We start from the raw sequence: 27146 nt of genomic DNA on the forward strand, positions 1-27146 counted from the left end.
GTATTGTGGCAGAAGCAGTGCATTTCGCTAGTGCAAAAGACAATAATCCAGTTGCTGGTACTATGGCATATTATGGGGTTGTTGAAGAAATATGGGAACTTGATTATTCCTTATTTCAAATTCCTCTGCTCAAGTGTTCTTGGGTGGACAACAATGTTGGGGTTAGAATTGATGAACTTGGATTCACTTTGGTTGATTTAAGTAAGAAAGGTCACAAGAATGATCCTTTCATCATGGCTACCCAAGCAAAACAAGTGTTTTACATAACTGATCCTGCTGATAATAAATGGTCAGTTGTTTTATGAACCCCAGAAAGGCAGTTTATAGAAGATGAAAATGACGAAGAAAACGATGATTTGTTCCATGACAATTTTATTGTTGGACAACCAATACATGAGCAAGTTGAGAAAATCCATGATTTCCATGAAGTTGATGATGATGGGGAATATATTAGAAATGATATTAGAGACGGAATATGGGTAGATTGTGGATCAACCAAGAAAAGAAAAAAGAAAAGAAAATGTGTCCAGTGAGTAATGTATTCATTTTTATGTTAAATATGTATTTATTTATGTCATAATTGTAACGTTAATTCTTGTTTATGTGCAGATGACAATTTCTGAAGGGGAGAACACACCAAATAGGCGAGGCCCAACAAAGAAGAACAATATCAATAATCAAAAAGCTAAGGGAATAAAGAGAAATATTCAGTTTAATGATAAAGGTCAACCTATAGGGAAAGCATATAGTGAGATGCAATCGTACCTTAGAGTTAAAACTAGGAGAACGGTCTCTCTCAATTATAAGGATTGGAGACAAGTCCCACAAGAATTGAAGAATAGAATATGGGAGGATGTATATGTAAGAAAATATTTTATGAATATTTTAATTACTTTAATATATTGATCATTTTCATAAATTACTTTGCATTTCATTAATCATTTTCTTTCTATTTCAGGGTGCCTTTAACATTCCAGAAAATTGGAAACCAGAATTAATGAAAAGTGCGAGAAGAATGATGAGAGATTTTAAGACCAACATCACTAGTGACTACATCTACCCTTTGGCAGAAGACGGTCTGATAGATGAACTCCAAATCCTTCCTAAGAAATATCCAGAACTTGACCTAGAAGATTGGAGGACATTTGTTAGCCACCGTTTATCTCCTGAGTTTATGGTACTATTGTGTATATCTATTATGTATATGATTTATTAGTTTTGAAATACTAATAATTGCTTAAAAACTTATTGTTACCTATTTAATGTAGGCTTTGCGGGAAGCACAACGTGAAAGATCTCTCAAATATACTTCGAGGCATCGTACATCTCGTAGAGGGCTTGCCAATGTTAGAGAGGACCTGGTAAGTAATTCACATCACTATTTTATAACTGTCAACTTGTTATGAAGAATATTGCACTCACCAACTTTAATTAATTATTGTATGTTGTAGAAAACTGAACTAGGTGTGGCAGATGTAGAACGGTACCAAGTATGGATAAGAGCATGAGAAAAGAGGAAGGTTCTTGTTACAGATTTGGACAAACAAATTGAAGCAAGAATTGTAAGTGGTTTCAAGCAAGTATTTTAAAGTAATTTAGGAATGATAAAGTTCTTATAAGTCACTAATATAAGTGACCACTAGTTTGTTCCACAGAATGAGCTGAAAGAAAAAGTTAGTAGTGGAGAAATCATTGCAAAGGGTCGGAATGACATATTAATGCAAGCTTTAGGGACACCTGAGCACCCAGGGCGTGTTAGAGCACTTGGGTATGATATTATTTTTTATTTGTTGCATTTAACTTAATTCTATAATATTTTAGTTTTAAAATAAATTTGGTTGATTATTGTAGGTCGTTTGCGAAGATTTCGTCCGTCTTTGGAAGAAAACCAAAAATAGCAACAGAAATGGCTGATGTTGTTAGTAAGAAAGATGCAGAAATTGCGAGGCTCAAAGCAGAACTTAAAGCTTTAGAGGAGGAAAAAGCTAAACAAGCAGGTGGGTTAGATGATATGGATGAACACGACAATGATGACGAGCAGAGCGACGAAGAATACCACACACCGCACATGCAGGATGACACACCGTACATGCAGGATGTGTTACTTTGTTCGGATAATATTCATAATGTGGTGGCAGAGGGTGTTATCATTGATGGGGTGGGTCCACTGACTATTCATGGTGTCCAACTGACAGACGAATATGCGAGGGTGCGAGTCACCAAAATGTTACAAGAGGATGCTGAAATCCCATGTTCTGTTGGGGAGATACAATATGTTCGAGATACTTATGACACATTTCTTCCTTGGCCAAAAGATTTAATTATGACTGACCAGGTATAAACAAATTCTTTAATTTGTTACCTATTAAAATATTTGTTGGTCCAGTATTTTAATATTATTTTAACTTGATGTTGTGTAGAGTTCTCTAAGAAAGAAACCTCCTATGTCAAAAAGTTCATCCAAGGATATGTCAAAACCTCCTATGACTAGCCCGCATCTGTCATCAGCTGGGTCTCACATCAATCCAGAAAACACTCTGACCGAAGGCCAACCATTTGCCGATCACATCATGAATCGCATCCATGTTAGCCTTCAGTTTATGGTGAGAGAATTTTGCAGAGTTAAGGGAATAAACTCAGTCGTCTCCATTCCAGTGGACCCAACATTCATGAATCGCGAGTCAATATTCCTAACTTCAGAGGATGTGGAACAAGTTGCTACCTTGCATATGATTGGAGGCTCAGCAATGATATTCGGATTAAGGTATCCCTTAAACTAATTCTTTGGAATGATAGGAATTTAGAATCAGTTATGAGTACTGCTCTGTGATCTGTTGAAAATTTTCATAGACATTGAATGTTTACAGGTTTGGGAAGTCCTATTTATAGGGGAAACTCTGCCGAAATTTTTCAAAATATTTAACACTAAAGAAAATTTTGCAGATGCATTTGGGAGTCTCTATTTCCAAATCAGCGTGTCTATTACAAGTTTTATGACATTGAACGTCTTAGCATTAATAATGTTAACGATGTAGAGCGATCAACCATTGACTTGGCGAATTGGTTGATGACCATGGATAGAGTTGGTCAACTTTACTTTATACCTTGGAACATACGGTAAGAAATAGTGTAAAAAAATTTTATTTGATTAGTCATATATTAAAAATTTAATTATTTTACTTAACATACGCTTCTTATTTTAGGGAACATTGGATGTTGGTGATTGCTATGCCAAAAGGAAAAATCGTGTTCTTAGATCCATTGAAATCACACAAACGTCCAGAAGAAATTGATTCAATGATAATGAGGTAAGTTTTAAATTTTTTAAAATATTTCTTAATATGCAACAAATATTACATGTTACTACATTTTAATAACTTTTGTTAATAATTTTCTTTTTAAATAGTGCATATTATAGAGCTTCTTCCAATGCATTACTCGGCAATCCCACAAAGATATTCAATGTTACATGTCGAAGACAACCACAAAGTCATGAATGTGGTTTTTATGTCTTGAAGTACATTAGAGATCTTGTACGGGCATCAAATGCAATGACTACCCTAAAAGAAAAAGTAAGTTCATTTTTTATAATTTATTTGCTATCAATAATCTATGAAATTAATTTATATTTATTAATTTTACAGTTTGGTGGGAAGACGCAATATTGTGAGATTGCAGACCTCTTGCCAATCCAACACGAATGGTTAGCCAAATTGATACCATACATTTATCAGTAAGCCTATTTTTGTTTAGTTGTAAGTTTAGTATTTTGTAAATGTATTAATGTTAAGGCTATGTAAATGTATTAATGTTAAGGCTAGTTATCTTACTTAAGTACTTGTATTTTATATGTTTATGTACAACATTTTTAATTAATAAAAGTTATCATATATTTATTCAAAAAAAATTCTTAACCAATTTCAATTGTAAAAATATATATAATTGTAATATTATATAATTAAATTGTTGAAAAATAATTAGGCCAAAAAAAATATATATTAATTAGATCAATTAAATAAAATCAGGCCAAAATATATATATATATATATTTATATAAAAATAGAAACCATCCATTTAAAAATAATTAGAAACATATATTAAATAAAAAATGCGGGCACTTTCTACTTCGGTTTTTAGGTAAAACCGAAGTAAAATGTACACTTTCTACTTCGGTTTTACCTAAGAACCTAAGTAGAAAGTCCCCTTTTACTTCGGTTCTTAGGTAAAACCGAAGTAGAAAGTGTACATTTTACTTCGGTTTTACCTAAAAACCGAAGTAGAATCCCCACTTTCTACTTCGGTTTTACCTAAAAACCGAAGTAGAAAGTACCCAGGATGCTAGCGTATATACACTTTCTACTTCGGTTATTAAGTAAAAACCGAAGTAGAAAGTGGGGATTTTACTTCGGTTTTTAGCTAGTTTTTACTTCGCTCCGAACTACTTCGGTTGCGAATTTTAGCGAAAACCGAAGTAAATCAAGCTTAAAAACCGAAGTAAAAGCCAATTTTCCTTGTTGTGTCATTTTAATCCTTAACCTCTTGATAAGTCCAGAATCTTTTTGACCGAGTCTTCTGCCTCTGCTGAACGATTATTAAAATATTTTTCAATTAGAAAGCCATTATTTTATTCAAGCTAAATGAATATCTTTTCATTCTTGAACTCTATAAATAGGAGCTAGTACCCAACCATTTCTTCATTCTTCAAGCTGAGTTTAGAGCCTACAAGCTGCTGGGATTACTTTAGAGTGTTAAACACTTGGGTTGGGGTTATAAACTTTATGATTATAAGCTTATCAAAGAGTTGGGAAGTATGATTGATAGTGTATTTCGGTTTCGAGGTGTAGTTCGGGTATAGCAATTTCAAAGGTATCCCTATTCTTAGTTCCTTTTTGTATTGTTTCATTAAGTTCTTATAGTTTTTCTCTACTCAAATCCTAACTCAGTATTCTTTATTCTTGATTAGGCATCTAAAGTTCTTTGAACTTGAGGTTCTTGTTGGTAAGTATCTTCCTGATGGTTTAGTCCATTCTTTTCATCTCTTTTCTTTTAGAATACTCACCTCTCTATTAATGGCTTTTGGGAGTGTTCCAAAATCCCGACCTTGTTCTCATCATCCCGGTATTTTGGTAAGGAAAATAGGATAGTTCTTATGTGATATGTGCTATGTTTATATAAAAGTGTTATAGTATGATTTTATGTGTTATGATATATGCATGTTTTGGGGCTTATAGTTGTTATATAGCAAACCCTAACATTTTTATGTTTTGGGCTTATAGTTGTTATATAGCAAACCCTAACATTTTTACATTTTGGGGGCTTATAGTTGCTTAACTAGCAAACCTCATTGTAGTTTGAGGCTTATAGTTGCTTAGTTAGCAAACCTCAATAGTGACCATGTACATGGGTTAGAATTATGATATATGTGTTATAGTATATGATAGATGTTCATAGCTTATGTGTATGATTATGTTTCATGCTTGTAGTAGATTTTCCTTGCTGGGCATTAGGCTCATTCCTTTATGTTTTATATGTGCAGGAAAATAGTTATGGTGGCGGGAAGGTTCTTGGCAGCTTGGGAATGTGTATTGAGGAATAATGGAATCGGTGGAGTGTGTGAACGATTCGAGAATGAAGTTGTTTCTAGTCATTTAAAATTATGCTTTACATGTATTTTCCGCACTTTGTTTTGTAACGAATTTTAAGATTTAAAGTTATGATTATTTTAATATTTACAAAACAATGAGATCCCATATCCTAAATATATTTTCATGTATTTAACATTTGCTTTACAATTATTAACAAAGTTATGGTTATTTCATATGTATGTTTTCTTAAGATTAGTAGTTAATGGTCCAAAGTCTACAATAGTTGGGTAGTTACAGTTGGTATCAGAGCAACGGTTCATTCGCATGAAGTTCTCCTCGATACACACACTCAAAGCTCTGAATCTAACCACCAAGTAAGTGTTTAAGTTATAGTTATTATGTTTATATGTATTGCTAACGATTTTAGTCATTATGTTTTCAATTAAGAATGAACGGAGCATTAACTTATGAGGATATCCTAGCCATTAAGGCTTTAAAAAGAATTAGAGAACCGAGAAACACCGTAGGAGTGTTAGAAAGAATCACTCGGAGGCTGCTTTTGTTCCACAGAGAAATAGGTCACCTCCAAGAATCTAAGCAGATCATGGTGAGAGCAACAGAGCGATACATTTTAGTAATTAGACTATTTAGATATTATCATACTGTAACTGCAGCCTTAGAGGAAATATGGGAAACAATGGATGATGAAGATGAATTGTCGGTAGCAATGAGATATTATTTTCTCTTAATTAGGTTCACTTCAAAATTAAAATTTTAGTTTACAAATGAGCAAAAGCATAGAATTTTTACGAACCTTCCTCGAGGGCATTTTGGGGCACATGATAATGAGGACTATGAGGATTTAAATGATGATATGCTAGATGAAGGATTGGATATAGAAGATCCCGATTTTTAGAATAATTAGTTTCATTGTTTGTTTTAATTTATTATTTGTTTTCTTTTATGGTTGTAAATAGTGAAAACTTTATTTTCCAAATTAATATCATGGTTATTTTGTTATCATGTATGAGTTTGATTTTCTTTTGCAATCATAATAAATAATAAATAAAATAAATAATGACTAAGTTCGGTGAGGGTGGATACAAATCAATGAACCAAGTTTCTATATTGAGAGTTAGGGGGCCATAGTAGTGGGAACGATTTTACTGATCCCAGCCCTGCCTCAATATGGTTAACTTTGGAACAAAGATGAGTTTCGAGCCTGAGAATTAAGTCATATAGGATGATTAGAAACAGACTTAGAAATAATAAAGATGGCTTGTTTTTCTAAGTATAGAAACCCACTCTAATAATAAAGAAGACTTATATAATTTTCATAAGAAGTCATAATCAATAGGTCTGAGTTATGTTTGTTTAGATTAACTTTTTGCCTTAGAGCCTATTAGGGTAAAGTTCTGACATGTTTCTCTCAACTTTTAGAACTCTGTTGCGACGTCGCTCTGAAGATCTGCTCGCACCAACGGAAACGCCTCCAATGTTTCTCTGGTGAACAATGAAGCCCCTCCAGTTCACAGAAGGGGAGTGTGTGCTCTTGCCAGCCGCAACGCGCCGCCGCCAGCTGACAACACTGCAGAGATCACCAGACTGTGACAACAAGTCGAGGAACTATTACAGCAACAGCAACAATAGGCTCATCCCCAGACTCAACCTTCGCCGCCGCCGCAGCCGTAGCCACAGCAAATGGCCTCAGCACCCCAACAAGTTGGTCCATATGGGGGATGGCCAGTGGCGAATTATGCGATGTATCCAGTACAGCACATGGAGCCATTTTACGAGCGATTCCGTAAGCAACACACTCCAAACTTTGAAGGGACTACAGACCCCTTCGAGGCAGAAGAGTGGCTAAGAAACGTGGAGCCAATCCTGATGCACATGAACCTCAGAAACGCGGACCACATATCTTGCATTTCGTCCTTGCTCAAGAAAGATGCCAGGATATGGTGGGACTTAGTCCAGCAGACGCATGATGTTGCCGCCATGACTTGGACTTGATTTGTGGAGCTGTTCCACAAAAAGTACTATAATTCGACTGTAATCACTTCAAGAGTTGAGGAGTTCACTGGCATGAAGCAAAGAAGTTTATCAGTGGTAGAGTATGCTCGGTAGTTCGATCGTTTGGCTAAGTTCTCACTGGAAATGGTTCCAACTGACTATTTAAGGGTGTCTAAGTTCTTTAGAGGACTTCGACCGAAGATCGAGCTAGGGGTTAAGTTAGCAAACCCAGGAAATACTACTTATGTCGACGTTTTAGAGACGGCAATAGAAGTAGAAAGGTTATAGGCTAACATTAGTAAAGAAGAAGCCAGTAAGCCTGAGCCTAGACAGCAGGGTCAATCTCAGACAAGTCAGAACAACAACCATAATAACAACAATCATCCCAGCAAGAACAACAACAACGGTCAGAAAAGAAGGCATCCTGACAATAAACATTCTGACAGTGATAAAAGGGCACGGACAAATAATGGAGGTAATAAGTCGGGTTATGTAGAATACCCTCCATGTGCTAAGTGCCAAAGGAAAAATCCTGGGGAATGCCGAGCAAACACCAAAGGATGTTACAACTGTGGTCAAGAGGGACACCGAAAGAAAGAATGTCCTCAGCTTAAGACAGAAGGGGAAAAGGAAGATAAGATGGTTCCTACCAGGGTTTTTGCCTTAACCTAAGGAGAGGCTGATTCTAGCAATAAGATGGTCACAGGTCAGGTTTCTATCCTCAATAGTATATATTCTGTATTATTTGATTCGGGAGCCACTCATTCGTATATCTCGTTATGAATGATAGAAAACTAGACAAACCTTGTGAAAGATTTAGAACTAGGTTTGTAACTGAGTTTCCTTCAGGTAAAGTAGTTCTATCATCACGGATTGTACGAGGCGTACCGATCAAGATTGAGGACGTAGAACTAGAAGGAGACCTGATAGAACTGGAGATCAAGGACTTCGACGTGATACTAGGCATGGACTGGCTAGCAAAGTATGTCGCGACCATCGACTGCAAATGCAAGAAGGTGATGTGTGAAACTCTTGATGACCAGAAATTATGCTTCATGGGACAAGTTTCCGGACTACGTACACCGCTAATATCATCTCTCAAAGCTCAAAGGATGATAGAAAAAGGGGGTCAAGAATTCTTAGCCAACATCACAGATGGAGTAAAGGAAACACCGCTTAAGGTTAGAGACGTCCGCATTGTAAGAGAATTCCCAGAAGTATTCCCCGATGATTTACCAAGATTGTCGTCGACTCGGGAAATTGACTTCACAATAGAATTAGTACCAGGCACCGAGCCTATCTCCAAGGTACCATACCGGATGGCTCCTACGGAACTCAAGGAGTTAAATACACCGCTGCAAGAACTCCTAGACTTGGGTTTTATTAGGCTAAGTTGTTCGCCATGGGGAGCAACAGTTCTATTTGTGAAGAAAAAGGACGGAAGTATGCGGATGTGCATAGACTACCGCAAGCTGAATAAAGTAACGATTAAGAATAAGTACCTGCTACCCCGGATTGACGACTTGTTTGATCAACTCTGAGATGTGATCGTATTTTCAAAGATTGATTTACGGTCTGGGTACCATTAGCTCAAGGTGAGGGGAGAAGATATTCCTAAGACAGATTTTAGAACTCATTATGGGCATTACGAGTTCTTAGTTATGTCTTTTGGTCTTACCAATGCACCAGCTGTGTTTATGGACTTGATGAATAAGGTCTTCAAGGACTACTTAGATAAATTTGTCGTAGTGTTCATCGACAACATCTTAGTATACTCCAAGGACAAAATTGAGCACGAGGAACATTTGAGGTTGATTTTGTCACGACTAAAGGAGCATCAACTCTACACCAAGTTCAAGAAATGCGAGTTTTGGCTTTCGCAAGTGGCGTTCCTTGGGCACATTATATCCAAGGAAGGAGTTACAGTAGACCCATCAAAGGTAGAGGCCGTGAAGGATTGGCCAAGACCAAAGAACGCATCCGAGGTAAGGAGCTTTTTAGGATTAGAAGGTTATTATAGGAGGTTCGTAGAGGGCTTTTCTAAGATAGCCACACCACTCACCAACCTAACCCCGAAACAGCAAAGATTCAACTGGAATGATAGATGTGAAGAAAGCTTCCAGTTGCTTAAGGACAAGCTATGCTCAGCACCAGTACTCTTATACCGACACCCAATGATAAGTTCGTAGTCTACTGCGATGCGTCGAAGCAAGGGTTGGGTTACGTGCTGATGCAGAATGACAAGGTGATAGCCTATGCCTCCAGGCAGCTGAAGGAGTATGAGCAACATTATCCAACGCGCGATATGGAGTTGGCAGCGGTGGTCTTTGCGTTGAAAATCTGGCGCCATTATCTTTATGGAGAACGAAGCGAGATTTATATGGACCACAAAAGTTTAAAGTAATTCTTTACTCAGAAGGAGCTCAACATGAGGCAACGCAGGTGGTTAGAATTAGTAAAGGATTATGACTGTGAAATCCTATACCACCTGGGAAAGGCAAACGTAGTTGCCGATGCACTAAGTAGGAAGAATTATGAAAGTTTAGCATCACTAGCAGGAATATTAAAGCTGCTGCAGCAGGAGCTGATCAATGTTGGAATATAAGTAGTTGTTGGCAAGCTGGCTAACTTGTCTATCCAGTCAAATCTGCTATAAGATATACGGATTGGGCAAAGGCATGACGGCACACTAGTGGCACATATGGATGCAGTCAGAGAAGGGAAGTCCACAGATTTCTCAATATCGACGTTGTATTTGTCAATAGCGTCAGTTTAACATTGATGCTAACTTCACTAATAATGAAATGATGTGTTTCATTGGATCAGAGGTGTCCATTTAGAACCGATGCATTTGAGTCTCATACACAAGCGTCGGGGTAGTAATTGACGCCATTAGTTAACGATTGAGTCAATTTTGAACCGACACTATTGAACTGAGAATATCAATGGCGTCGGTTTACACTGTAAATCGACGCTAACAAGCGACGACGTAGGTCGTTTTGGCGTAGTGAACACATTTAGGTAGTTTAGCCATAAAAAATAGACATTTAACTATAACAAACTCAAAAGACTAGGTAGTTTAGCTACAATTTATCCCAGACAAAAACTTGTTTTTAGTATTACCAAGTAATTAATTACACAAAATTTTAAAGAAAGTATAGTTATAAAATCTTGTGAAAGCATTTAAAATAGTTGCTCTAGAAATTCATGGATTTGCTACTCCAATATAAAACACTAAATTGAAATGTAAATGACACAAATAATTTTTACATGGTTCGATTTCCCTAGTCCATAGGGCCATTATGCCCAAAGATAAAACGTGATTAGTAAGATTATCAAATGTACATACAATTCACTTGACTTATGCACAAAAAGACTTACTTTTTATTTGAGTTGCAAAAACCTTGTACCAATCTTCAACTTGTGTTTTCTGCAATCACCTTCTAGCCTGAACTCCCTTCAACTGATGTTGATAAGTCTTATTCTGAAGACTCTGCTTTCTTTCTCCCAAAGAAAGTTTTACACCTCTTCTTCCGAAGAAGCCTTGAACCAAATAGTGAACAAGATGCACAAATAGCTTAAACAAAAACTAGTCCAATGTGTTAAACTTAGACTCACATAATAAAGAAACTCCAGAGTTTTTTTACACTTTTGAATCACAAAGATTAGAATTAAAGATACAAAATTATTCTGTCAAAAGTGGTAACAATGAAATGACATTGGTCCTTTGTTTTATAGCTGATGAAATTCCTTCACAACTACAAAATTGTTTTGCAATCAAGGAAAAAATACTTTTTATTTCTAGAATGATTTGGCTAGCTTGAATTCACAAGTTGTTGTAGCAATGCCCGTAGTTGACTCATCAATCGATTCTAAACCTAGTACAAAATGTCGACCAGGTCCAGTATCAACGTGATACCATGAACAAATCTGCATCGAATGATGATAGCTACTGCATGAAAGATATGAAATTAACAAGGTAATAATAAAAGTATTGCAATCAAAGTCATGTAATAAAAGGGAAAAAAATTCATAATAAAGAATAAAATTATTTCTTTATAAAAAATTTATAAGAATTTTTTTATGTAATTACAACATATAGCTAGCTGTGGAACCAAAGTCAAAAAAATCTAAAAATATCTCTTTTTTATCACAAAAATATTCAAAGTGATAGATTTAAGGAAAGTAGGATATATATATATATATTGGTAAATACTTATTTGGTACCATGTGTTTTATCGAAATACATACTTGGTACCCTATGTTTTCAATAATACTCATCTGATACCCTGTAATTTGAAATCGTACATAATTGATTACCTGGACTTAAATTTTATCAATATACCCTAACTGTTCTCAATAATATGAGTTTCAAATTCAAATTTAAGTACTCGATTACATATAACTGAGGGCAGTTTGGTCATAATGATAAAAAAATTTATTCAAATTTGAGTCCAGGCTACCAAATATGTACAATTTCAAATAACAGGGTACCAGTTGAGCATTATTTAAAATATATGGTACTAAGTCTGTATTTTGATAAAACACAAGGTACCAAATGGTTACATTCCCTATATATTTTCTTAAATAAATAATAATATTCTTAATTGGGTATGTAACTGTAATGTCCCAAATTTGCTAATAAGGCTTAGTACCTTGATTAGCATGTCGGGAGGGCATAAATGAACTTATATGTGAATTTAATTGAATATATGTGTGATTATGTGAAATATATGAGTTGTATTATAAGATGACTATTTAGGCATGCTTATATGTATTAAATGTGATTGTGGGCTCGTTTTTGTGAAAAATGACATTTTCATAATTTTGACCCGTTGATAGACCCAAAACGGGTATGTTTTAAAAATTTATAACTCGCAAGCGCACGAATTGTATATAAAATATAGTGTTCGTGTAAGCACGAGATCAAACCCAAAAGAGTTGTCTAAAATAAAAAAGAAAACTATTTTAAACCAAAATTAATAAATTCTAACCTAGCTCCAAAGATTGATGAGATTTAATGTCATGAACATAAAATAAAAGATTTAAAATAAAGATATTAAAGCAATAAAAATAAATAAGATAGGAATTGTAAACAAGTTGTAAGAGAAAGATTATTAAGCTAATAGAATCCACAAAATATAAGTTTAATAATATCTATAAGTACATTGATTCCCAAGTTGTAGAAATTAATCAAACTATCACCTATTCAATTTAGATATTCTTTTTAAGTACAAATTATTATAGAATTGTAGGATTTATCTTCACTTTTAAAATTATAATTTCAAAGTATTTAATGTAAATCAATTTAATGAAATAACAAATAAATCAATGAATATTATTTATAAGGCAAAACATAATATTTTTTTTCTAAGCATTTGATGTGCACAATTTAATGGCACACCTTAATCAAAGAATATTATGATTTTGCACTAATGAAGAACAAAGTGTAAATATGTTCTAACAATAAAAAAATACATGATATTTAAGATGAAAGAAAATATTTGAAGAAGAAAAACTATTTAGTTACACAAATGGGAAATCAACATACAAAAAAAATATTATTTAGTTATATATTGTTTCATCATCACCTTAATAATCTTAAAAATATTAGAAACTCATAACTAGAATAGAAATTACAAACATAAATAGGAAAATTTGGAGGAGGAACCACCAAATTTTTCCTCTAAAATCTCATAGAAAAATGACCAAAAAGAAGAAAAAGATGAAGAGAATGGAGGGTCTTGAAAGTGTAGAAATTGTAGTGTAACCTCCTCCTCAAATTAAGCACACCAAATGGTCTTGAAAATTCCCTATTTATAGCCAAAATGAGAGTATTAAAATAATCAATTTAAATTAATTAAATTGATTAAATTAATAATAATATGGCAAATAGGGGTAAATTATAGGGTGTAATGATGATTTTGGGGTAAAATGTGTAGAAAAGTTTGGGTAAAAAATTGCATTTTTGGGCAAAGGGGAAAAGGGAACATATATGCTTTTGTTGGGCTCAAAAAGGGGCTATGGTAGCTGATGGCAGCTGTGTTGGAGGCTTGGGCCGTGTTGGCCTTGGAGCTGGGCAATTGGGCTTGGGGCGTGTGGGGACGTGGGCTGCTGGGAGGAGCTGAAGGAAGCAGCTGGACCGAATGGGGCCAGGCCCGTGGGGTGCCGAAGGTGTTCGGCTGGGAAGGAGGCCCGAGTGGGCTTGGCTGGGCCTGAGGTTGCAGGTGGCCCAGGAGGCTGAAGGAAATGGCTGGGCAGAAGGAATGGAGCAGGCCTGGGGCTGGACGCCTGGGCTGGCAGGGATTGGGCCTGGGCCCGCGGGCAGCTTTGGGCTGGAAAATGCCACTTTTTGCTATTATCTTTCAAAATTACACCTTTCTCTTCTTTATTTTCCAGCATAAAAATGCAATAAATTCCCTACAAAATAAATCATAATAAAATATTTTCTACTATAAAATAAATCAACTTAATTCTTGAAAATATTTATTATAATTTAATTTATATTTAACATTTAAGTTCAATAATACAACATTTTTTTACCTCAAATTAAACAACAATAATTCAAATAATTAACTACAACATTTTACAACAAAATAACTATAAAAACACACAAAAATATATAAAATCAAAATAAACCCAATAAATTCAAAATTACTTTAAAACTTAATAAATCAATTAAAAACTCAAGAATTAAGCAATAATTAGAACATAAAAAGTGGTAAAATAACTCTATTTTGTAGAGTTATCACCCGTTAAGGGAATAATTGTAATTATATGTGTTATGTGATTGAGACATCATTATTATGTGGATATATTTGTGATAACTAGCTTAAGTCGATCATTTAGAGCGATTTGGAAGAAAAGTCGCAACGAGGATTTATTCCCGGCTTGGGGTAAGCCAAGGGGTATTTTGGTAATTTTGTGTAGGTTGGGCATTATTGGAGGAAATATTCATATTTGGAGGGTTAGTAATTTAATTGAGAAATTAGGGGTGTAAATTGAGGTTTAGTGGGATTAGTGGCAAAATGACTGATTCGCCCTTATGAGATGCTTTGAATAGGATTAAAGAGTAAGGGTATTATGGTCATTTGACCTATACACTAGAGCAATGGGCAGCAACTCTTGGGAATACACTTGCACGTTTTTCCCTTTCCCTTGGCTCTCTCTTGAAGTGCTTTAGGGTGCTAAGGAAAATGTCTTGAGTTTGAAAAGAATTGTGGAGATTTGAGAAAGCTTGAAGAGAAATTGAGCATCAAGGAAGGGTTTGGAAACAACTAGGACTTATTTTATTCATTGGAAATCAAGTATTTCAACCCTAAGGTAAATTCATTTGGTGTTCTTCACCTATGTTTATGTGTTCTTGGGCTAATAGGGGGATTCGGTTTAATTTCAAGAAAACAATGGTGTTAGGCTATTTAAGTGTGTATATTGATGGTGGGAATGTGTTGATAACCTTGTGTAAGCTTCGAATTTTGATTACAAACCAGGGTATTGGATTGAGTTATTGGATTATAAGCTGAAAGTTTGAGTTTGAAACTCAAACTTATGAATTGTGATTCTAGAGTATGTTTAATTTTTTTTAATGATGCTATGTTGGTTTTTTGATGTTGTAGTACCGGCTTGTGGGTTGTTTTGTGGCCAAAACCTATTGGAGAGTCAGTTCTGGGTCGATTTTCTAGATATGGTAGGCAAGGGATCGCAGGAGCTCGATTTGGGGAAGAACACAAGAACCTGGGATCATTTTTTAGGTTTCTAGCAACCTAGTGCGACCGCACTAGGCTACGGCGCAACCGTGCTAGTACCCCAGAAATCCCAAATTTTTTGTGGGTGTGACCGCGCCATGGGCAAGTGCAGCCATGCAAGGTACCCTGAAAGGTGGTCTTGTTGTTTTTAGAACTAGGACTTGGGGAGTTCGAGAACCCGTTTGGTGGCCCACTTGGGGGCTTGGGAGGACGTTTTCAACATTCTGACAACTGGGTAATCTTAAGTATAAGGTATAGGGTGAGGCACAGAATTTGGAGTTAATCCCTAATAAGAGTATGTTTATTGTGTGACTAGATTACCACAAGGCTCTGGATTAGAATCGTACTTTAGGCTGTATCATCTATTGCACGAAACTTGAGGTAAAAAAAATTGCACCCTTGTTGAAATTAGGGCTTGAGCCCCCGTGACTGAACTAGCTGTGACTCTGTCTGGAATTGTTTGTTTGTGTGTGAATAATTGTGCCTTACATAGTTGAGTTATGTATGCATTGTATGTTTGTTCATATCTGGAAGAACGGTACGCATTGGTACGACCTTATGGCCGTTTGAAAAGATATTGGAGCGTGAGTTACGCTTGCCCGGTTCTATATCTGTCTGAATGAAACAAGTGTGGTGCGCACTTGGGTGACCCTATGGTTGCATAAATAGATTGAATATTGCTGAGCATGTTTATGAATACTAGGCAATGGCATGCTATTTATATTTGTATCATGTTGACTTTTTGTTATGCTTGATTGAGTTTTCTTGTTGGGCCTTGACTCACGGGTGCTACATGGTGTAGGTAAGGGCAAGGGGAAGCTGGACCAGCAATGAGTTGGAGAGCTTCATGTACATAGGCATCCTACTTGACCACCATAGTTGAGACTTCTTTTTAGAGATCTAGGGTTTAGCATTTTGTTGCTTAGGATGGTTGTTATGTACCTTGTTTATCTTCCTTTGTATAAATTTTTAAACTATTTTGGGATCCCATGTACATACCAAATCTTTTAATGAAAAGTAGCAACTGTTTGACCAACAACTTCTCTACCAATTTTTTAATTAACCCTAACTACACGTTTTAATCCAAATGACTCGCTTAACGAGAGTTAAACACGATTTTATACACAACGTGTAACATTCCTGGTATAGTACGACATTACAGTAACCATTTGATATCTTGTGGTTTTTTAAAGTATCGTTTTGGTACCTTGTTTTATAATAATGCTCATTTGGTACCATATATTTTGGAATCGTACATATTTGGTACATTGTATCTTGAAATCGTACATATTTGGTACCCCAAACTTCAATGTAATTAATAAAATTTTACCAATTTAATCAAACTACTCTCAATTATACGAATTCTAAATTCTAATTTAATTACTTAATTACATATAACTTATGACAATTTATTCATATTGATAAAAATTTATTTATCAAATCTAAGTCTAGGGTACCAAATATGTGTGATTTTAAAATACAGGGTACTATTATTTAAAAGATAGGGTACCAAAATAATACTTTGCAAAAACACAAGATACGAAATGAGTAAATTCTCTTCTTAATTAAATACATATATTTCTTTGTAAATTTTGCAGACAAGAGACACAAAAATAAATTAGACGATCACCAAGACGTTAGAAGACAAAACTCAAAATAAAGAAAATCACAAAATTGTGCATTTGGAGTTGCAAGAGAAACTTCACATCTTGACTAAGCACCTCACCCCACATCTCGTCCTTTTACTAAAATGAAATTAAAGCATTCTTAATTCAAGCCTATTCATCTAATTATTTTCTAAACTCAATAAATAAATGACACATCTGATTATTTTCTTAATAATTACATTAGTTAATCCAAATCTACTATTTTATATCATTTACCTAATTCCTTAGTTAATCACTTAACACGTAATTAAAGGATACCTTAGACTCAATTTGGATCAATAAGATTTTATCAATATATGACTAAATTACCCTCAATTATATGTAATTAAGTTTATAAATTTGAATTTGAAACTCATATAATTGATTGTGGTTTGGTGATATTGATAAAATTTTCATGATCAAATTTTAGTCCAAGATACCAAGTATTTACGATTTTTAAATTGCATGATACCTGATGATCATTATTAAAACTATAGGGTACCACTACAAGAAAAAATGCTTTTAATAACACTGAAAATGTGTTATCAAAACATACGATAACACTTTCTAATGTGTTAAGACCGACTATGTTATCGTAGGTCAGGGTACTTTACATAACACTTTATCAGTGTTATACAGATGTGTTATTGTACTGGCAACGATGACACAATTTCTGTGTTATTTTAATATATAGATAAGTGTTGAATTATGTTATTTATAGTCGATTATATAACATTTTTTTTGTGTTATACTACACTTTAGTATAACACTTTTTTTGTGTTATACTACACTTTAGTATAACACTTTTTTTGTGTTATACTATACTTTAGTATAACACATTTTTTGTGTTATACTACACTTTAGTATAACACATTATTTGTGTTACACTACACTTTAGTATAACACATGTGTTATATTAGCTTAGATAAACATAATCTTTTTTTACTTACACACAACTAGGAAAACAAATATGAAAGTTGAAGCCAAATAAGGTAACATAAATAGATTTTTATTAATTACCCAAATGTAATTACAATATTTAGTCTACTAGTCTAGGTTTAAGAAATCATATTACAACATAATTTATGCCCAATTCAGATTCCTTTATCACTAAATACAAAACAAGAAATGTATACAAAAATTAGTGAAATACATTCTTCCATTCTAAAGGCCTCAACTACAAATGTTGTCAAGAATTGCTCCAAAGAAATCATCTCAATATACCTGCACATTGTAAAAAAAAATTCATTTTATTATTAAGAACATAAGACTTAAGCCTGTTTCCACCTGTAAGCATATAAAGTTTAAATTAAATTCGTCAATATCCATACTCAAGAGCCTTTTCTTACTTTCTTCTTCATTCTTCTCTTCTTTAAAAATTTCCTCTGCTCCAAATCTCAAGATAGTTGAAAGCTCATTCTGCAATGGTGTAATAGAAAATGGCAATTAGAGAAGACATGAGAGAGAAAAATAGTATAGAAACTCTACATTGCATTTTTTTTTAAAAACTAAGTTTCCTGCCTAACCCTACAATATTTGGGGACCAGAAAACTATAGTAATTGCAATTGCAATGTAGGTACCCAAGAGGGACTCAACCTTGTGGAAGCAAACCACATGGTTGACCATTGGAGCTACCCTACTTGGGTTACTCTACATTAAATATTGATGTACAGAGAAAGAGAATTAGGGGCCTGGGAAAGGAGTTGAAGGGCCAGGGGAAAGATAACCACAACTAATCACCCACTGATAATCTACTTTATCATTTTTTAACAGAAAAAAAAATTGTATATAATCCAACTAATTCAGGAAATTATTTCAAAACACCCCCACAGGACCCGTACCTTGTCAAAATAACTCCCCTTCTTTGCTTCTTTCTTCTCCAATCTGCCTTCTGCATTCAATTTCTGGATCACCAGGTGGTCAAGAACCTAAATGATACATGTAGAGATGTAAGTAAAACTTGTGAGAGACAACAAAAGGCATTATTAGACTCTATAAAGCCAACAAATTTCTCAAGAATTTGAAGAGAATATCATCAACCATCTTTTTCTTAGCTCGCTCCAAGATATCTTCCTCAACACTTTTGCTTGTGACAAATCTGTAGATGTTCACAACTTCTTGTTGGCCGATTCTATGAGCTCTACTCATTGCCTGAAAATGAATGCATTAATTAAGTAAAACCATTTTCTCTGATTATATTCTGCAATGAAAAAACCCATAAAAAATAACATAAAATACCCAAAAGAAATTAAAAAATTAAAAGGAGATTTCATTTCAATCAAACCTGTAGGTCATTTTGAGGGTTCCAGTCCGAATCAAATATGATAACTGTATCTGCTGTTGCAAGGTTGATACCTAGGCCACCTACCCGAGTTGAAAGAAGGAAGCAAAAATCATCACTACCAGGTGCATTAAAATGATCCATTGCTTGCTGACGCAGTTTAGCCTTAGTGCTGCCATCTAGCCTTTGAAATTGAAACCCTCTATGTGACATATATTTTGCTAGTATATCCAACATTCTTACCATCTGCAATAAATCAGTATTATTAATTTAACCATCAGCAAATACTTATTTGGGCATTGAGTAATACAATATACTGCGAAGACATAATCACAGTCTTAGATAGATAACTCCCATACATCAATTGTAAAGATACAAGAACACTGAAAATCGGCAACATGCCTTTTATTTATCTGGATATATTGGCATTATAATTTTCTTCAGTATGAAAGAAAACTAACATGGTCATCAAAATGAAGATAACAATTAAAAGAGCGTAGAATAACAAGTCTCGCCTTTTCAAAATAAGTAAAGAAATAAATCAAAACTCTCACAAAGTAACCCAAGGAACCAAAAAACCATACACTCAGAAAAACAATTACTTATTTTATTAAACCAAACTGAAGAAATAATCTGAATTGGCCAGCGGCCATGCAAGGAGGAAATATGAGAAAGGGAAAAGAAACACAAACAAACATAACATGGGAGAACCAAACAAAACACTCAATCTCATACACACAATCGAAGAACCAAACACTTGAATATTGTCTCAAATAACCAAGTTGTATACCTCATTCTCATTAAAAGAGCCAAGATTCTTGTAATTCTGAACAAAATCATCTTTACTCCTGAACTTATATGGATCAAGGAAATGAAGCAGGGCCCTACAAGAAAACAAAAGGTGAATATGGAAAATCAATAAGCATGAGTAGGAAGGTAAGACAAGTTAAGCGAAGTTTCCCTCATCGACATAATAAAAATTTATTCAGAAAAATCGTGATAATAATTCGGCTTTCCTATATATTTTTCAGTCTCAAGATCTACTTCTTAAGTTGTTCCTCGGAGCTCTAACAAGGTCAATAAAATGGTGGTCTAAACAATTGCAAAAGTATAAAGTAGGCAAGTGAAGCACCTGACATAACAAGAGTACATAAGCAAAATACCCATTTTCCATATGTATATATATATACATATAAATCTATATATTGTTTATTTTATTTCACGAAATCAAATAATCAATAAAGCAAGGGTTTTCAAGAATTTATCCACCTCCCTTTTTCTATATTTCCATAATCTCCTTTCTAGATTATTATCAGTCACAATATAAGCTGTAATTGTACAACTATGTTATGCATTTTCTTGTTTATAATAACAAAATTTTATTGAAGAATTCAAATAAGAAGAACATCTGGGAATTGAAGCTAATTCTGAGAATGATTATGATAACTAAAATGTAATAAAAGCCAAGAGAAGACAGAAGAGTCAACAACATTGTAAGAATAAAAAAGAATAGTACTTGAAACAGGAGTAGTTTAGAAATATATTATTAAAATGATATCTAGACACCAGATGAAATTGATGATGGTTCCACTATAACAGCTAACAAAACAGTTGCCCAACATCAAAATTTTAGCATATCTAGAAACTGTAGCTGCTTCAACCTCTCCACACATAATTAAAGATGACAAAAATTATCAAATAGAACATAAGAAATTCAAATTTAATAAGTCAATATTTCTGCAAATTTAAACATTAAAGGAATTACTAAGCACAGAGTTTAATCCCGTCCAACAGCTAAAAGATTTGGTATATGTGCTCATAATCACATTTGGTGGAGGGAGAAGAACAAAAATTATTCCCATACTTCCCACTTCCCAGGCACCATAATCAGCTCTAAACATAAAACTCCAAACAAGCTGGACTATTTTGTTAAATGGGTAATCACATGCATGTATAGCAAATTAACAACAATGCATAACACACAAAATCTTATATGTCTGTGTTAGTGAAAAAGAGAAACTATTTACCACAAATCTTCCACACTGTTCTGTAATGGAGTACCAGTAATCAACAACTTGTTCTTGGTGCTAAATTCCTGTCAATCACAGCACTAGCAAATGGTAACAAACTAAACTTGAAAAGGAAAGATAAAATGGGCAGTTATAAATTCAATTGCCATGATTAACCTACCGAAAGTGTTGTATACAACTGTGCTTCACTATTTTTTAACCTGTGTGCTTCATCAACCATCAGATAGCACCACTTGATCTTTGAAAGGACAGCTTTATCTTTCAAAACTACTTCATATGTAGTCAATAGTGCATTAAACTTTATTAGCCTGCCAACATTTTTGTTATTGTAGAATTCATACTGCTGACAAACCTGCATCCAACATACAACTTTTAAGAAAAAATGAGGCACTAATTATGATAGCACTAAAAGAGACAATGGTCACATGTCTGTGACCTCCTCCCAAGTTATTAAAAAACCCTCACTTATGATGGACACTTTTTGACATAGAAAAAGTAATCATAATGCAGCATGTAGACTATTACTAATATTAATATATTTACATTAAACATCTATGTGACATATACCAATATACATGTAATGGAAAAACTTAAACTCACCTCTCGACTTGCACGAGTACCAACATATACAATAATATTCATCTCAGGTAGCCAATTCCTAAATTGTTTTGCCCAGTTTGACAATGTGGATAATGGTACAACAATAAGAAATGGCCCATGGATATGTTGAGCATTCTGTAAAGAGAACAAACAAAACCTTGATCTCAAGTCTAGCTCTAAAGAAAAACTCATGACCTCAAATTTCAAGAAATTTTCAAAATAACTACATTTACACCTGTAAAAACCCAAGCATGGATACTGACTGAACAGTTTTACCAAGACCCATCTCATCAGCTAAAATAACATTAGTATCATTTCGCCAACTGCAAAAAGAAAGAGATTTTAAACAGATAACTGCCAAAGTATAATACTTTTATGGTAACACTTAATCATGGAAAAACAGTTCCAAATAAAATGACATACCTATTAACAAGAAAATTCAGACCCTCAAGCTGATAATCACGCAGCTTTCCTCCCCTCAACCATTCAGGCTGCTCATCAAGCTTCCGTAAACTTGCTAAACATTAAAAATGCACCCATTATGTCTGTTGCATATGATAAACCAAATTCTAGACAAAGATACAATGTTTAAAAGCATAGTTGAAATAAAAATCATAGTAGAAATAAGCTATGTTTAGCAAACCAATGTCTGGAGATAAGTGCACAGTTAAAATGTTCTCCTCCCACATATAAAATAAAGATAGTATTTACATTACTAAAAAGTTTGCCTATATTTCTTTGTATAAAATACCAACGTGTTCTTTATATTTCATATTTTCTATCTGAATACAACTGGTTCATTAAAAAAATAAGAAATGTTTGCCAATACAGAAGAAATTGTAGGATCACAAAGTTGATGCATATGAGCATCAAAATGGTTGTATTTACCTACTTTTGTTCATATTTAGTAGAAAAGAATGACATTGGAACTTTCATAGGCCACTCAAATTTGAGCACACCATCGTTCAAGTTTTTAGAACTCCAAAGAAATACCAACCTTTGCTCTTTTTGCGCTGGGGATCTACCAATTTTCCCTGTACAGAAATTTCAGCCTCACGGGCCTCCTCATAGATGACACACTACAAGCTCAAGGCCAAAACACTTTCTACTTGAGTGAGAATTTGTGTCTGCATACAATCAAAACCCAGTGAAGTAAACTACCCAATGAGCTCAAGGCCAAAACAATGAAGGAAATCAACCCTGAAAAGCCAAAGCAGAAACAACACAAACTAGGGATCCAAATGCATATTCATCTGATGCTAACAAATGATGCATTGCATGATAGCCTTGGTGTGATGCCCCACATCACTATGGCTGCTTTCTGGAATGACGACTGGCCCTACAAACCAAGACAAGTCTTTCCAGCGTGCTTTGTCCTCACTCGCACACTTCCTAGGAAAACTTCCCAAGAGGTCACCCATCCCTAGATTACTCCAGGCCAAGCACGCTTAACCATGGAGTTCTCAAGTGATGGGCTACCAAAAAGAAGATGCACCTTCCTGATATACGTAGTACCCATCAATCCATTTAAGCCCTCTTCAACTGTGTAGTCCCATACCTACACAATCTTAGAATCATTACACTGGACCTTCCCTAGGCGGTGTGGGATTGCACAGCTTACCCGGTCTTTCCCCTTACAAATCACGGGATTCTGATTGTCACAATCGCCCCCCCCCCTTACGGGCCCGACGTCCCCGTCGGCCACACTTTCGGCTGGGTCAAGGCTCTGATACCATTATGTGACGCCCTACATCACTATGGCTGCTTTCTGGAATGACGACTGGCCCTACAAACTAAGAAAAGTCTTTCCAGCGTACTTTGTCCTCACTCGCACACTTCCTAGGAAAACTTCCCAGGAGGTCACCCATTCCTAGATTACTCCAGGCCAAGCGCGCTTAACCATGGAGTTCTCAAGTGATGGGCTACCGAAAAGAAGATGCACCTTCCTGATATAGGTAGTACTCATAAATCCATTTAAGCCCTCTTTAACTGTGTAGTCCCATACCTACACAATCTTAGAATAATTACACTTGACCTTCCCCAGGCGGTGTGGGATTGCACAGCTTACCCGGTCTTTCCCCTTACGGATCACGAGATTCTGACTGTCACACTTGGTTGAGGATCAAAATGCTGGATAAACCTACACAGTTTTAGGAATGTAAAAGGCTCAAGGGTAGAAAACTACTTATGGAAGCATCGGTCGACATCTAATGTAGTGAATACATACTTGAGCAGAATACCAATATTTTCCACAAAAAAGAAAAATAAAACGTTCCTATGTCAATTTTTGTTTTCTTTCAATCAATTGTTAGAAAGATACAGTTTTTCAAGGCAGAGGCTCCGGATAATGAAAATCGCAAGCTAAAACTTAAATTCACATGCAGATATGCTATGCACTTGAAATTAGTAAAGAGAACAAAAGGGCTAGGAACAAGATGATGATGATAATGATCAAACAATTATGTTGTTGTGACTTTTACAATTAATGAAAACAATTTAAATGTTAGGAAAGTACCTGGCATCCATATATGGTTTAAGATCAATTGTTTCTCTGAAAGTAACATGGCCATTCAATTTACTTAAGCGACCCCGAGCATAAACAATCTCAAAAACCATTCGAATAGCTTCAATAACAGGCGAGCGGTTTGTGAAGGATCAACTACCCAATTCAATTCCCACAACCTTACATTCAAACAACCTCTTAATAATATCAACTAGTATCTTATCATTGATTTTCTCTTGTATAAACAAGCATAACTTTTCTACATGACGATAATCAAACTTCTCATGATTAAAGCTAACACTAAACCATCAACTGGGATTCTCCACTGTGTTCTTGAGGTATCTAATGGAGGTGTGTTGTCCCATACCAATTCGACCACCATAAGAAAACGTCACAAACCTCTCATCATAAACAATCTCCAAAACCATTCGAATAGCTTCAACCAAAACCTTCAATTTCAAATTGGGCAAAACCAAGCACTCACCTCTATTCACAGAAGGCGCCATTCTGACACAAGCAGCCTCGATATTGAACCGATTCTCGCGTATCTCCTGACCCAATTCGTCGAACGAAAAATCGCTTAGAGACAGAACAAAACAGGGACGAGAACTCAACCAGGTCGGAGCCATTTCCTGATTGAGTGGTGGCGAGGTTTTGGTAGGCGGCGAGTAGAACAGATGGGAAAAAGACGAAGTTCAAGACGAAGTCAGTGAAGTTTCCATTGGAGTATCAAGCGAGAACCAGAGATTGGAGCTGGGACTTGGAAAGAGGGTTTACAGAGTTTAGCGATGGATTTTGTTTCAAAAATCACAGCTTTCAAACAAAAAAACACTCCCTTTCTTCTTCTTCTTCTTCCTCTTCTTCTTCTTTTTCTTCTTGTTCTTCTTATTTTCTAGGGTTGGGATTTTCAGTCTAGATTTGCATAAATGAATAAAGCCAGAGTTAATCAATACCTTTCTCCCCTTTTTTAGATTTTGAATATTCGATCTCTCTCTCTCTCTTTCTATCTCTCTCTGAATGAATGAATAAATTTTCAGGGTCCTCCAAGAAGAACTTCAACTCGGAAGCTCTCTTGACGGAATTAAACCTCACAACTCGGAAGCTCTCTTGGCCCGCGTGGTTGAAGCTTTGACGGGTCTGGTGGGAGAAAGAGATCCGAGAGAGAGGAGAGAAAATGATGAGGAAAAAAGAGAAAGAATAGAAGGGAATGAATTGGTTCTCTCGGGTCTAACATATTTTCAGGTCTTGAAAAAAAAAAACTAAGTGTGGCGGGATGGTGAAATATTGCCGCTTTTTTTTTCAGTGGCCCACTATATTACTATAGGATAACACTTTTTTATTAGTATTATATTTGTGTTTTATGGAAATGGGTATTTGGTGTAGTGTACTAAGTCTGTATTTCGATAAAACACAAGGTACCAAGTAAGTATTTACCTTTAATAATTAGAAAAACAAATCTAAAAATTGATATAATAATCTTCATACGATTTTAAAGTATCAAGTGCATTTCTTGTTATACCACACTCTTAACACATTAGGTATTCAAAAAATTAGGTTATCTATATAGAAAGGAATTTACTCATTTGGTACCCTGTGTTTTTTCAAAGTATTGTTTTTGTATCATCTGTTTTCAATAATGCTCATATGGTACTCTGTATTTTAAAATCATACATATTTGGTACCCTAAACTCAAATTTGACACATAAAATTATGTTAATATGACCAAAGTGTCATCAGTTACATGCAATTAATTAATTAAATTTAAATTTGGAACTCATATAATTTAGAGGAATTTGATTAAATTAGTAAAATTTCATTAATTAAATTTGAGTTTAGGTTACCAAATGTGTACGATTTTAAAATAAATGGTACCAAATATATACGATTTCAAAATACAAGATACCAAATGAACACTATTGTAAACACAAGGTATCAAAATGATACTTAGCAAAAATGCAAGGTAATAAATAGTTACCTGTTTTGTGAAAAAATTACCGATCGGACCTTCTGTTTTGTTAAATGAGAATTCGGACCCTACGCTTTGCAAAATGAAACAAATTAATAATTGTGTCTGATTTTGGTCAAACAATTTTTTAATATGACGAAAATACCCTTGGGTTTCATCAATTAATAATTAAAAGTATATATATTAATGTATTTTAAAATAAAAATATAATTTTAATTAATTATAGTTTTAAAAATATTGATAAAAAATATATTTATTTCTCCTCTAGCCCTAAGAAATGAGATCGAAGCCAACCCCAGCCAAGGAGACGAATATTCATATTGTCTCTCCTCTCTCTCTTTCTCCTTCCTCTATTTCTTTCGTTCTTCTCTTCTATAGAAACTCATACCGTAGATCTGAGGAAGGTTGACGTCGGAGCTGATTCGTGTCTTCTGGAATGGTAGGGGTTGGCTCTTGGGTTTGGGCTTCGGGAACAATGACTCTTGAGTAAAGCTCTTTAGTGGTTCTAAGGAAACTCCTTTTATCTCTCTATTTTTTTCTGAAATGATTAAGCAAAGCTCGTTGGTTTTTTAATTCATTTTTTATCAGATTATGAGCATTCAAAGATTATAGATATGGGTTTTGAATGTTTTTATTAATTTGGGTAATTTCAAAATTGAAATATAAGAATGGGGCGTACATTTGAAGAAGATGAAAGGCCTTAGGGACGAGGACGACTTGTGGGTATTGGTCCAAGAACGATCTCTGGGCAACACTAATTTGGTTGTGATGATGAT

At 34.8% G+C, this 27146-nt stretch overlaps 2 protein-coding genes across 2 annotated transcripts; both read right to left on the reverse strand.

Annotated features, from left to right (window-relative positions):
- Positions 1-18046: 18046 nt before the first annotated feature.
- LOC133783901 (protein CHROMATIN REMODELING 5-like) lies at positions 18047-19483 on the reverse strand. Its single transcript, XM_062223500.1, has 5 exons — positions 19275-19483; positions 19031-19141; positions 18832-18918; positions 18339-18408; positions 18047-18213 (listed from the first exon to the last, which is right to left on the reverse strand). The coding sequence occupies exons 1-5, from the start codon at positions 19413-19415 to the stop codon at positions 18200-18202; spliced, it is 423 nt and encodes a 140-aa protein (XP_062079484.1). The 5' UTR covers positions 19416-19483; the 3' UTR covers positions 18047-18199.
- Positions 19484-20040: 557 nt separating this feature from the next.
- On the reverse strand, positions 20041-25033 carry LOC133784862 (protein CHROMATIN REMODELING 5-like). Its single transcript, XM_062224135.1, has 10 exons — positions 24772-25033; positions 24589-24663; positions 23037-23101; positions 22899-22980; positions 22325-22418; positions 22137-22224; positions 21902-22036; positions 21462-21653; positions 21299-21366; positions 20041-20155 (listed from the first exon to the last, which is right to left on the reverse strand). Exons 1-10 carry the CDS (start codon positions 25031-25033, stop codon positions 20041-20043), a joined length of 1176 nt encoding a protein of 391 aa, XP_062080119.1.
- Between the last annotated feature and the right edge of the window lie 2113 nt (positions 25034-27146).

The sequence above is a fragment of the Humulus lupulus genome, chromosome 6 (genome assembly GCF_963169125.1).
Source record: "Humulus lupulus chromosome 6, drHumLupu1.1, whole genome shotgun sequence".
NCBI classification, from domain to species: Eukaryota; Viridiplantae; Streptophyta; class Magnoliopsida; order Rosales; family Cannabaceae; genus Humulus; species Humulus lupulus.